The sequence below is a fragment of the Sus scrofa genome, chromosome 6 (assembly GCF_054392235.1).
Source record: "Sus scrofa isolate SSC_HxYL_T2T_F1_AM1 chromosome 6, Sscrofa_HxYL_maternal_Yorkshire_Landrace_v2.0, whole genome shotgun sequence".
In the NCBI taxonomy this organism is placed as follows: domain Eukaryota; kingdom Metazoa; phylum Chordata; class Mammalia; order Artiodactyla; family Suidae; genus Sus; species Sus scrofa.
Window position 1 is genome coordinate 66,991,852 of NC_139388.1, and position 12,721 is coordinate 67,004,572.

The window sequence follows — 12,721 nt, forward strand, 5'->3', positions numbered from 1 at the left end:
GGCCTACAGCACAGCCACAGCAATGAGGGATCCAAGCCGCATCTGCAACCTGCACCACAGCTCACAGCAACGTCAGATTGTTAATCCACTAAGTGACGCCAGGGATGGAACCTGTGTCCTCACGGATGCTAGTCAGATTCATTTCCGCTGATCCACGACAGGAACTCCTAGATGTGTTTATTCATTTTTTGGCTGGGCCTGAGGCATATGGAAGTTCCCAGGCCAGGGATCGAACCTGTGCAACAGCAGCTACCTGCACCATTGCAGTGACAATGCTGGATCCTTAACCACCAGGCCGCCAGGGAATTCCTGGGTTTTTTTTGTTTTGTTTTGTTTTTTTAATTTATTTATTATTTTTGCTTTTTAGGGCCGCACCTGTGGCATATGGAGGTTGTCAGGCTAGAGGTTAAATCAGAGCTACAGCTGCCGGCCTATGCTACAGCCACAGCAATTTAGGATCCAAGCCACCTCTGCGACCTACATCACAGCTCACGGTGATGCCAGATTTTTAACCCACTGAGTGAGGCCAGGGATCGAACGCACAACTTCATGATTCCTGAGGGCACAGCGATTCATTTCCACTGCATGAGGAGGGGAACTCCCCTGTTATTTTTTAATGGTTAAAATTTTTCCCAACTAGCAGCAGTGACTGTTATTAGCAATGATTGTGGGCTGAGTTAGATTCCCCTCAAAATTCACATGTTGAAGCCCAACCCCCAGTATCTTAGGAAGCATCTATATTTGAAGGTTAATAAATAGGAAATGAGTAATTAAGGTACAAAAATGTCAAAAGGGTGGGCCCTGATCCAATCTGACGGGTGTCCCTATAGGAAGAGATGAGTAGGACACACACACAGGACACAGCCTCGCGGGACTTGCCCAGAGGGATGACCACACGAGGACAGAGGGAGAGGGCAGCCACCTGCAAGCCAATGAGAGGCCTCAGAAGGAAGCAATGCTGTCAGTACCTTGCTCTTGAATGTCCAGCCTCCAAAACTGGGAGAAAAGTAGGGTCTGCTCTTTCAGGCATCTGTCTGGGAGTTGTGTTGCAGTGGCCCTGGCCACCTGAGATGACAGTCACCACCCTTTCTACCATCCCTGCCTTTGACGATTAAATTGCTGCTTTGAAACACAGTGGGCACCCCCCCCCCAAATGGAAAGACCCAGGAACCCACGGTTGGTGAGGGTGCATTCAGTGCTCCCGCCCTAAGCCCGGCCCTTGTGGACACATTACCTCTCCTGGCAAGAGGGACTTTTCCGATGTGATTAAGGGAAGACTCTTGACGTGAGAAGCTGCTCCCGTATTAACCGGAAGGATTCAAAGCCATCAGGTGAGCCCACATAAGTGAGAAGGAAAAGAAGAGAAGGCTGAAATGCGGCGGCAAACGTGAAAAGACTTGGAGTGGGGGTGGGGGGAGGGCTGCCTTGGAAGATGGAAGGAGACCCTGGGGCAGGGGTGCAGCAGCTTCTAGAAGACTGGAGGGCCCCTGGCTGACAACCCGCAAGGAAACAGGGTCCTCGATCCTACCACTGCAAGGAGATGAATTCCGCTGACAACCTCCATGTCCTGCGGGACAACCTACAGGACTAGGTCCTTGCCCTGAACAATTAGCAAAGGATACAGCCCTCCCGACACACTGATTTTAGCCTCTTGAGACCCGAGATGGAGGCCTGGCTGAGACGTGCTATACACGGAACTTCAACCAACAGAAGCATTTGGAGATAATAAATGTGTGGGCTTTTTGTCTTTTGTGGGGTTTTCTTGGTGGTTTTTTTTTTGGTCTTTTTAGGACCACACCCACAGCACATGGAAGTTCCCAGGCTAGGGGTTGAGTCGGAGTTGTAGCTGCCGGCCTACACCATAGCCACAGCAACACAGGTTCTGAGCCACATCTGTGAGCTACACTGCAGCTCCCCTCAATGCTGGATCCTTAGCCCACTGATCAGGCCAGAGATCGAACCTACATCCTCATGAGGTTCTTAACCTGCTGAGCAACAGTGGGAACTCTTGCAATCAGATTCTTAATCTGCTTCATCCCAGTGGGAACTCCAGTCCATTTTATAAATAGCGAAAAGCAACCAAAATTTCGAGGGCCCACTAGGTACCAGCTGGCCCTGCCCTAAGAGAGTTACACAGACAGAGTCATTTTGTCCCCATGTCAAGTCCAGAAATGCACAGTGGCCCAACACCCATTTTATAGATGGGGAAACGGGGGCTCAGAGGGAGGAAGCCAGGCATGGATCAAATACTTCAGGTCTCCAGGAATCTCCAAACTTTATCATTCTCAGTCATTGCAGGGTATTATTTATTATTATTTGCTTCTTAGAGAAAGTTCCCGGGCTAGGGGTCGAACAGGAGCTATAGCTATCAGCCTACGCCACAGCCGAGTCTGCGACCTACACCACGGCTCACAGCAACGCAGGATCCTTAACCCACTGAGTGAGGCCAGGGATCAAACTCAAGTCCTCATGGATACCAGTCAGGCTCCTTACTGCTGAGCCGAAGTGGGAACTCCCCATCTGATTCTGATGCATCAATAAATCTCTCTGGTTGACTGACTTGGCCTCACGTGTTCCTCCTTCAGTGAACCTAACACTTTCCACAGACTTTCTAAAGCTACAAGGGCTGGTTCACACCATCCTTTGTGTTTTTGAACAAAACTACTCCCTTTGTCTTTGATAAATGAAACTCAGGGGAGTTCCCTTCATGGCTCAGTGGTTAATGTGCCATAGGTGCAGCGCTAAAAAGCAAAAAAGAAAAAAAAAGAAGAAAGAAACTGAGCCTGTCGGCTGACTGAGTCATTTGTGCATCATTCCCAGAATGGCCTTGACCACTAAACTTTTCACCTAAGTACCTCATTTCTCCTTCAAAGAAAACTCAGAGGAAAGCAGTTGCCAGCGCTCTGCCCTGTGCAAGCATTCTGCCGGGCGGAAAGCTGATGGCCACACACGGTGTTACCTCCTGAAGCCCAAGCATCCTGGTCACACCTCCCCAAAGTGTCAGAAACAAACGCATTCATTAACACGACTCATTTCCATGCCATCCTGAAATACACACACATAGGAAGTCAAGGTAGAAATGATAAATGTATTCTTTGAGACCAGCCTTTCAGGGGTTATAGCGTCCTTAGATATTATCCCAGGATCCAAAGACCATCAAATAATGACCTGAAATTGGGATGAATCCAATTTCTTAAAGTTAAGTTAGGTTCTTAGAAATTATCCTTCACTTGATAATCCATGGATCAGAATTACCACTGATATAAAAATGTATCAGAAAAAAAATACAGCGTTGCCATGAGCTGTGGTGTAGGTCGCAGACATGGTTCAGATCTGGCGTTGCTGTGGCTGTGGCGTAGGCTGGCAGCTACAGTTCTGATTAGACCCCTACCCTGGGAACCTCCGTATGCCATAAGCGCAGCCCTAAAAAGACAAAAGACAAAAAAGAAAAAAAAAAATCCCACGGAAAATAGCAAGTGTGGGTGAGGATATGGAGACACTGGAGCCCTGTGCACTGTTGGTGGGAACATAAGGTGGTACAGCTGGTTGGAAAACAGTCTGTCAGTTTCTCAAAATGTTAAGCATAGAACTACCATGCATCCCAGCAAATCCTCTTCCTAAGAGAAAGGAGAAAACATATCCACACAAAAGCTTGCACAAGAACATTTATACAGCATAAGAGCCGAAAAGTGAACCAACCCCAAATGCTCTCTACTTGGTGAAGGGTTAAACAAATTTCAGTATATCCATACAGTGGAATATTATGCAATCATAAAAAGGAATGAAGTTCTGGAGTTCCCGTTGTGGCCCACCGGTGAACGAATCTGACTAGGAACCATGAGGTTTTGGGTTCCACCCGTGGCCTTGCTCAGTGGGTTAACAATCCAGCGTTGCCGTGAGCTGTGGTGTAGGTCGCAGACACAGCTCAGATCCCGCGTTGCTGTGGCTCTGGCATAGGCCATCGGCTACAGCTCCGATTTGACCCCTAGCCTGGGAACCTCCATATGCCACGGGAGTGGCCCAAGAAATAGCAAAAAGACAAAAAAAAAAAAAGACAAAAAAAAAAAAAAAAAAGAAAGGAATGAAGTTCTGACACAGGCTGCAACATGGATGAAACTTTAAAACATTAGGCTGAGGAGTTCCCATTGTGGCGCAGCAGAAACGAAACCGACCAGGAACCATGAGGTTGTGGGTTCGATCCCTGGCCTCCCTCAATGGGTTAAGGATCCAGCGTTGCCGTGAGCTGTGGTGTAGGTTGCAGACGCCGCTCGGATCCCTCGTTGCTGTGGCTCTGGCGTAGGTCGGCAGCTACAGCTCCAATTGGACCCCTAGCCTGGGAACCTCCATATGCCTCAGGTGCGGCCCTTAAAAAAATAAAAGACAAAAAATAAAATAAAACATTAGGCTGAATGAAGGAAGCCAGACAGAAAAGGTCACGTATTGTATGACTTAGCTTCTATGAAATGTCCAGAACAGGCAAATCCAGAGAACTGAGGTCCTCGCAAAGACGCGTACACAAATGTTCACGGCAGCTTGGCTCATAACGACTCCAGAACAGAAACAACCCCAGATTTTCACTAGCAGGTGCATGAGGAAACGAACCGTATATCCATATACCCAGGTAAGGAACCAGATACTGTTCAGCAATGGAAAACAACCCACCCCCACCAACGGCCCCCGGCCCCCGTGACACACACACACACACATAGCAATGTGGGTGAGTCCCACACAGGCCAAGTGGGACTGGAACTGCAAAAGTATATGCACCACATCACCCATTTGTAGGAAGTTCCAGAAAAGGTAAAACCAGTCCACGGTGTTGGACCTCAGGATAGTGTTCCGAGACTCCGGACAGCTGTGCACTCGGAGTGTGAAGCTGTCGCACTGTCACTGGCAGCGCTATTCTGGGACATATCACACTAAGAAAGACATATATATTTTAAATTTTTTAACAAATTAATTATGAGGCACACTCATAGTCGGAGAGAAAAACGTTGGTGGCTTGTCCAGTATTTCTACCTTCCGTCTGACAGGCGAACTCCAAACGGAGCGCGTAGCACAGCACCACTCGGAAGCCCGGCAGACACTGTGGGTCCAACGCCGGCGCTTTCGACGCGACGGCCTGTTGCCATGGCGACCGGCTCCCAGCTGGTAAAATTTGGGCTCCGTGGGGGCAGGGCACTCACCAGAGGAGGCTTCCGATTGGCCCCTGCGTCAAGACGCCAGGGCTTGATCCTGCCTCGCGCGGCGCGCGGGCCTCTGGGAGTTGTAGTTTGCGCGCCCCGAGGTGCCGCCGTGATGCTGCTGCCCTGGCCCCACAAAGCCTGCAGGCTGTGAGTCCTCCGCAGCACCTCTGGCTGTCTGGCTGCCCGTTTCTCGCCGTCGGTGTGCCCGCCGGGCTGGCCGGCTGCGGGGGAGTGGCCGCGGGGTTGACCGGGGATCACGCTGAAAGAAGCACAAGTGGCCATGAAGCGGGCTGGTCTGCGGGTCGCGGCCGGAGGCCAAGCAGCGCCTGGGACTCGGGGATGAGGAACTCGCAAGGCTCGGAGGCAACGCGTGGCTTTTGAGGTCCCGAGGGGGCACTGAAGTCTGCGGGTGGCGCCGGAGCACCCCTTCCCCCAAGCACCAATGAGGGGAGAATGCTGGGGCGCCCCTTCTGGCCAAGCCGCCAGCCCCAACAGTCGCCCCCTCATCATTGTGGGAAGCGTGGAGAGGCCTCCATCGCGACAAGCCCCCAGCCCCCGTCCGCACCCCCATCAATGTGGGCGGGGGCCGGGGCACACCTTCTCCCCAAACTTGAGCTCCCAGTTGGCATCCTGTCATCAGTTTGGGACAGAAAGCCCCCCTTTTCTGTCATTTGTTCACTCCAGACCCCACGTAGCCCAGTCCTCCCTTCCCACACCAGCCAGCGTCCCAGGACCCACACCCCACTTTTTAAGCTGCACCAAGGCCCGCTGTCACCCCCCCACACACACACACACACACATTCTCAGCCAGTAAAGGAATCGACCCCCCGTCCCCGCCGCTTTCTTCGTTTATCTGTTTAATTACAAAGTTCCAGAGTTCCCGTCGTGGCGCAGTGGTTAACGAATCCGACTAGGAACCATGAGGTTGCGGGATCGGTCCCTGCCCTTGCTCAGTGGGTTAACGATCCGGCGTTGCCGTGAGCTGTGGTGTAGGTTGCAGACGCGGCTCGGATCCCGCGTTGCTGTGGCTCTGGCGTAGGCCGGTGGCTACAGCTCCGATTCAACCCCTAGCCTGGGAACCTCCATATGCCGCAGGAGCGGCCCAAGAAATAGCAACAACAACAACAAAACAAAACAAAAAAACAACGTTCCCCACCCCTGGGGGCCCCATCTCAGACACATTCACCCATTAAGGAATATCTACCCTCTGCGGAGGGTCCATTGCCAGTGCCAAAGCCCCCCACCCTTAGAACTGCAGATCTCACTGCCCGCCCCAGGTGAACAGAGAACACCCTTCAACATCGATCCCAGGGCCCCAAAAGTGGTTCCCCAGGGCCCAAGACCACCACCGCGTCTCCATGTGGGCCCAGATTCTCCTCGAGTACACCTTCCTCAAGCTTCCCCCCACATTTAGGAAGTCCCTTGACTCCAGAAGCCCTGTGAACTTGGCTTCTCCCCAGTAGACTTCATTCCGGGGCTCTGGAGGCTGCAGAGAGGCTGCAGATCCTCTCCCTGGACTCTGCCTGCGGCCACCTCCCCAAGCACCATAAAGAGAAGGGTGAGGCCTGAGACCGCAGAGCGGAGGGACTGGAACCCACTGGGCTGCACGATGGCCCCTGTTTCATCAACGCAGACATGAAAGTGCCACAGCAGTTTAAGATTAGTGTCTCTGCTTGTGGTCTCAGCAGGGAGGACAGTGCCCCTTGGTTGTTCATCGGGGTGTCGAGAAGCAGGCTGGCAGGTTGCTGGCCGAGCACAGTCCTCCTGAGTAGTCCTGTCTGCACCTGTATACCTCTCCTTCTTCCCTAAATGTGGAAAACGCACCAGAGGACCAAGAAGGAAGCCAGAGCGAATGCTCTGCCTGTCACATCATAAGCATTCTCCCATGTCATTAACAGTCCTAAGCATTCTTGCTCTCTGTTTCCCTCCGTGGTGGTGGCGCACCATCAGGCTATCATCTGGGGAGACTCGGGAAATACGAGCCATGCAGAGCACTCGGCTGGCCACCCTTGGGCCTCTTTCCTGGTGTCCCTTTTCAGGATCCTCTTGTGATTTGGCATCTTTCTCCTACACGTCCTACCGTCCCCACATCCCATCTGTGCCTCCCCTGAGCTTGTCACAACATCACTGCGTATTTCCTGTATCTCAGTCGTTTAGGCTTCACCATAAGCATGGGAGGGTAATTGATCCTGCCAAGATTGACAGTTGGACAGCTTTTTTTTTTTTTTTTTTTTTGGTCTTTTGAGGGCTGCACCCATGGCACATGGAGGATCCCAGGCTAGAGGTTGAATCAGAGCTGCAGCCGCTGGCCTACACCACAGCCACAGCAACAAGGGATCTGAGCTGAATCTGTGACCTACACCACCACTCACAGCAACCCACTGAGCAAGGCCAGGGATCAAACCTGCATCCTCATATATGCTAGTCAGATTAATTTCTGCTGAGCTACGATGGGAACTCCCTGTTGGACACTTTTGTACTGAATCAGTGGTAATGAACCTGTCTAGTATCCATGAGGATGAAAGTTCGATCCCTGGCCTCACTCAGTGGGTTAAGGATCCAGTGTTACCGTGAGCTGTGGTGGAAGCTCACAGATCTGCCATTACTGTGGCTTCGGCATAGACTGATGGATATAGCTCTGATTTGACCCCTAGCCTGGGAACTTCCATATGCCATGGGTGCAGCCCTTAAAAAAAAAATTTCAGATAAATTTCACATACTTTGAACTTCTGGAATGTTCTTTTTTCTTTTTACTTGTCTTTTGTCATTTTAGGGCCGAACTTTCGGCATATGGAGGTTCCTAGGCTAGGAGTTGAATGGGAGCTGTAGCTGCCGGCCTACGCCAAGGCCACAGCAACGCCAGATCCGAGCCACACCTGCGACCTACACCAGAGCTCACAGCAACGCCAGATCTGTAACCCACTGAACGAGGCCAGGAATTGAACCCATATCTCGTGGATCCTAGTCAGGCTTGTTAACCACTGAGCCATGACGGGAACTCCCTGGGATGTTCTTTTTTTTTTTTTTTTTTTTAACCAAACCCACCACAGCAACAAAACCAGGCCTTTCCCCAGGGGGCCAGAAAGGATTTCAAGGACAGCAGATGTTCTTGATATACAAGCCACCACAGTGCTTCCCAAGAGAAAGGCTGTGCCAGTCTGTATTTTCATCAGGGGGTCGGCATAGTACTCTATAATAGAGCACCATTACTACTTTAAAAAAAAAAAAAAAAAAAGAGTTCCCGTCGTGTCGCAGTGGTTAACGAATCCGACTAGGAACCATGAGGTTGCGGGTTCGATCCCTGCCCTTGCTCAGTGGGTCAAGGTTCCGGCGTTGCCGTGAGCTGTGGTGTAGGTCGCAGACGTGGCTCGGATCCTGCGTTGCTGTGGCTCTGACGTAGGCTGGCAGCTACAGCTCCGATTCGACCCCTAGCCCGGGAACCTCCATGTGCCACAGGAGTGGCCGAAGAAATGGCAAAAAGACAAAAAAAAAAAAAAAAAAAAAAAAAAAACTCTGCTCATTTTAATTTTTTTTTTTTTTTTTGGTCTTTTTGCCTTTTCTTGACCTGCCCCCTCGGCATATGGAGGTTCCCAGGCTAGGGGTCGAATTGGAGCTGCAGCCGCCGGCCTACGCCAGAGCCACAGCAACGAGGGATCCGAGCCGCGTCTGCAACCTACACCACAGCTCACGGCAATGCCAGATCCTTGACCCACTGAGCAAGGCCAGGGATCAAACCCGAATCCTCATGGAGCCTAGTCTAATTTGTTACCACTAAGCCATGATGGGAACTCCTAATTTTTATAACTTTTAACATTTTCTTCATTTAGAGTCCACTGTAGGAAGCTTAGAACATGCACAAAGCTGTTTTTTCATTGCCTTTCCCCCTTCCCCACTGCCTTTTTTTTTTTTTTTTTTTCTCTTTTTAGGGCCACACCTGCAGCATATGGAATTTCCCAGGTTAGGGGTCAAATCAGAGCTGCAGCCGCTGCCCACACTGCAACCACAGCAATGCTGGATCCAAGCCGAGTCTGTGCCCTAGACCACAGCTCGTAGCAACACCGAGTCCTTAACCAACTGAGCGAGGCCAGGGATGGAACCTGCATCCTCACAGATACTAGTCGGATTCGTTTCTGCTGCGCCACAACAGGAAATCTCTCAACAGGAGAAATTAATTTTCTCACAGTTATGGAGGCTGAAAGTCCAAGATCAGGTGTGTCAGGCATGGTCTCTGTTGATACCCCTGTGTCGGATGGCACAGAGGGAGAACTTCTCCAGTGTCCAAGGGGTTCTGCTGGAGAGCAGTGGCAGCTCCAACAGGGCAGGAATCCTGGTTCCCCCAGCTCCTCCGTGAACAAGGGGCAGACAGATACTAAACCCAGGAAGGGGTGAGGGTTGTGAGGACAGCACAGTGAGAACGGAGGGACAAGGGCCGTCACCTGAAACCAGAGCACTTAGGAAGACCTCCCCATTGCGGGGACACCTGCGCTAGGACGAACATCTGGGAAGAGTTCAGGGGGAACAGCAGGTGCCAAGGCCCTGGGGTGACCGGTGCCTCTGCTTCAACACAACAAAGCCCTGGAGTTGAGGCACAGGGATGGAGATGAGGCCAGAGCAGAGCGGGGAGGCTAGGTCAGCTCCGTGGGGCACCAGAGGTAAGTCCCAAGGAGGCGTCCCCAGCAGGGAGGGAGGCCCTCTGATGTGGCTGCTTTGCACCTGCCCCCCTCTGCAAGCCCTCGACTGCTGAATGCATCCACCTGCTGACACCTGGGTCTGCCTGGAGCCAGTGGGACTGTGCTGAGATGCCACCCACTGCTCACTGCCCGAGGCCAGAGAGGTGCTCCCCCTGGCCAAAGCCTCGCCTCCCCCAGGAACCCCCAGACCCCGGCTCCCAGTGAACAAAACAGACCCCCCTCCTCAGCTGGCCAGCCCCCGGGGACACCAAGGTCCAGAACCTGCGTTCCAGCAGTGCCAGTGCCGCAAGGTCGGGGGGCCGCCTCTCATGCTGCGCCAGCTCTGGATGCTGTGCGGCCAGTGGCTGGGCCTGAGGTCCGCACCAAGGAGCGGATGCTGGAGTTGGTGGTGCTGGAGCAGTTCCTGGGCGCATGGCCCAGTAAGATGAGAGCCGGGGTGTAGCCGTGGCCCCCCGGCCCCTGCAGGGAGGCCACTGGCCTGGTAGAGGCCCTCCCAGATGTCACAGCAGGAAGGTGAGGACACACCTTGTTAAGGGCCCGGGTGCCTGGGAGCAGGTGCCCAAGGATCACCTCTTTTTCCTCCGGGACTCACCGTGTGGCATCCACCCAGGGCTGCTCCCAGCGGCCATCCCGGCTCCAGTCCCCATGCCCATCTCCGACCGCAGCACCGAGCCCTCCCCAGCGAACCCTCTTCCTGCCCATGTCTGGCCCAACGTGAGGCCCATGTACCTGAGTCTCTCATTTTTGTCCTTTACAGCAATGTCACCGTGCTGCACGCCTCCGCCTCAGCGCCCTGGCCCCTCAGTAACTGAAGAGCGCTTCCTTTTACCACGTGTCTATGGCCCAGGGCGCTGCGTCTGTCCGCTCTCCCTGCAGAAGATGCTGCCCCCTACTCGGGGCCCCCAGGGAACCCCGGGGTCGTTAGTCCCTCCCCTCTGCAGTGGGTCCAAAGGGTGCAGACCGGGTCCCAGACTCAGGCTGTTGTGCAGCTGGACACCAGGGCCTGCAGCGGCCACACAGTGGGTGTCCAGGAGAGCTCTGCGGAGAGCAGCTCCGACCCCGCCCTCTCTCTAGGCTCCCCGTTCCCCAAAGCGACTTCAGACTTTGTCCTCTGCTCTCTTCCCCCTGTGACCCCGGCAGCGAGCTTCCATCCTCTAGGGCCGGCGCCTGGAGCAGAGCTCTCTCTTTCCTAGTCCTGTCAACACCAAGGCAGAACAGGATGCCGGGAGGCCCCCCAAGCACACGTGGACGATGAGACCCAGGAGGCGCCCTGGGACAGGGCAGCCTAGGGGAGGGGTGTCAGGGAGTTCCTGGGAGGGGAATGCCAGGCAGAGGGCACACCAGGAGCAAAATCCAGGAGTGCACCCTCCTCTGGCCAGTGCCTCAGGTCCACGGGGTCATCAGTGGGCCTTTTATCCATCGTGCACGTGGTCATTGTTCCCAGGGTGCCCACCGTAGCATCTGGAGCAGGTCAATCCCTCAGGGCCCCGCACAGGTGCTTCCATTAGAGCGTGTCCAGGCCCTTGCTCAGGAAAGACTTGCAGTTTACAGAAAAAAGGGTTCCCATTTCTGCACACTGCTGGGGACGCCGGCAACACACTCGGCTTTGCAGAAGTGCAAGCCTAGCTTGTAAAAGCTGGAAGGCACTGGGTTCCTGGGTCCCTGGAGCATTGTGCATGCAAGGCAGGAAAAGCGGCCTTGGGAACTCCCTGTCCCAGGGCAGAGGGGCCTAAGAGCATTTGCCTCTGGCCCTTGGGGCACTCGTGCAGCCTGCAGGTGAGGATTCCTGTATTTCATCTATATTAGGAAGTTTTCCGTCATTATTTTTTCAAATATTTTTACCCCTCATTCTGCCCTCTTCTTCAAAGATTCCCATTGTGTCTGGTAGTGTCTTTTATGGGTTCCACAGGTCCCTTGAGCTCTGTTCATTTCTTTCCCTGCTTTGTTCCTCTCTGCTCCTTGGACTGTATCATTTGAATTGCTCTATCTTCAAGTTTACAATACTATCTTCTGCCTGATTAAATCTGTTATTGAACCCCTCTAACAAGTTTTTCAGGCCAGCTATCGTACTTTTCTGTTCCAGAATTTTGTTTGGTTCATTTTACAACTGACACCTCTTTATTCGGTTCCTCTATTTGTTGAGAACATCATTCTCCTGGGTTTTTTTTAGCTCTTTGGGTATATTTAAGAAGTTGATTTAAAGCTTCTGACTAGTTAAGTCCAATGTTTGAGCTTCCTCAGGGACCGTTTCTGGTCGTTTCTTTTTTTCCCGTGAATAAATCATATTTTCTTATGCCTCTAGATGCCTCTTAAATTGTCGCTGGAAACGGGATATTTTGAATATTTGGTGACTCAATGTGTCAACCCTGGAGACCAGATTATCCCTCCACTTCAAGACTTGCTATGTTGTTTATTGTGGGTTATAATTGTTTGTTTTAGTGACGTGTCTAAACTATTTTTTTATCTTTTTTTGTGTGTGTGTCTTTTGAGGGCTGCACCTACAGCATTTGGATTGGTGCATGTGGAAAGAGGCACATATGGGAAAAGGGTTTGACAGGATCCATCCATTCAGTGGAACACTGTGGTCCAGTATGTGGTAGGCCATGCATATTCCAAGGGCTACACACATGGTGGGAAACAGGAGACGTTCCTAAGCGTTCATCTCTAGTTGATCTGCAGGCTCCATGGAAGCAGAAAGCGAAAGCTCAAGCATAGTTGTAAATGGCATGGCTGAGCACTCAAGGAGCACCTCAACTCTGAGCCAACCTACAAAAACCAGAAGAGGTTTCGTTTTGGGGTTTTTGTTTTGTTTTGCTTTTTAGGGCCACACCCGTGGCATACGGA

General features: G+C 52.4%; 2 protein-coding genes across 2 annotated transcripts in view; one reads left to right on the forward strand and one right to left on the reverse strand.

Annotated features, from left to right (window-relative positions):
* The window catches only part of LOC110261339 (zinc finger protein 444), a 996,914-nt gene that overhangs the window by 594,385 nt on the left and 389,808 nt on the right, over positions 1–12,721 (forward strand). The gene's annotated exons all lie outside the window — the stretch shown is intronic.
* Positions 1–12,721, reverse strand: part of LOC110261340 (uncharacterized) — a 70,924-nt gene that overhangs the window by 20,006 nt on the left and 38,197 nt on the right. The window contains exon 4 of the mRNA XM_084965690.1: positions 5,020–5,445. Coding sequence (XP_084821816.1) covers positions 5,020–5,445 — 426 coding nt within the window. The remainder of the gene's footprint in view (positions 1–5,019; positions 5,446–12,721) is intronic.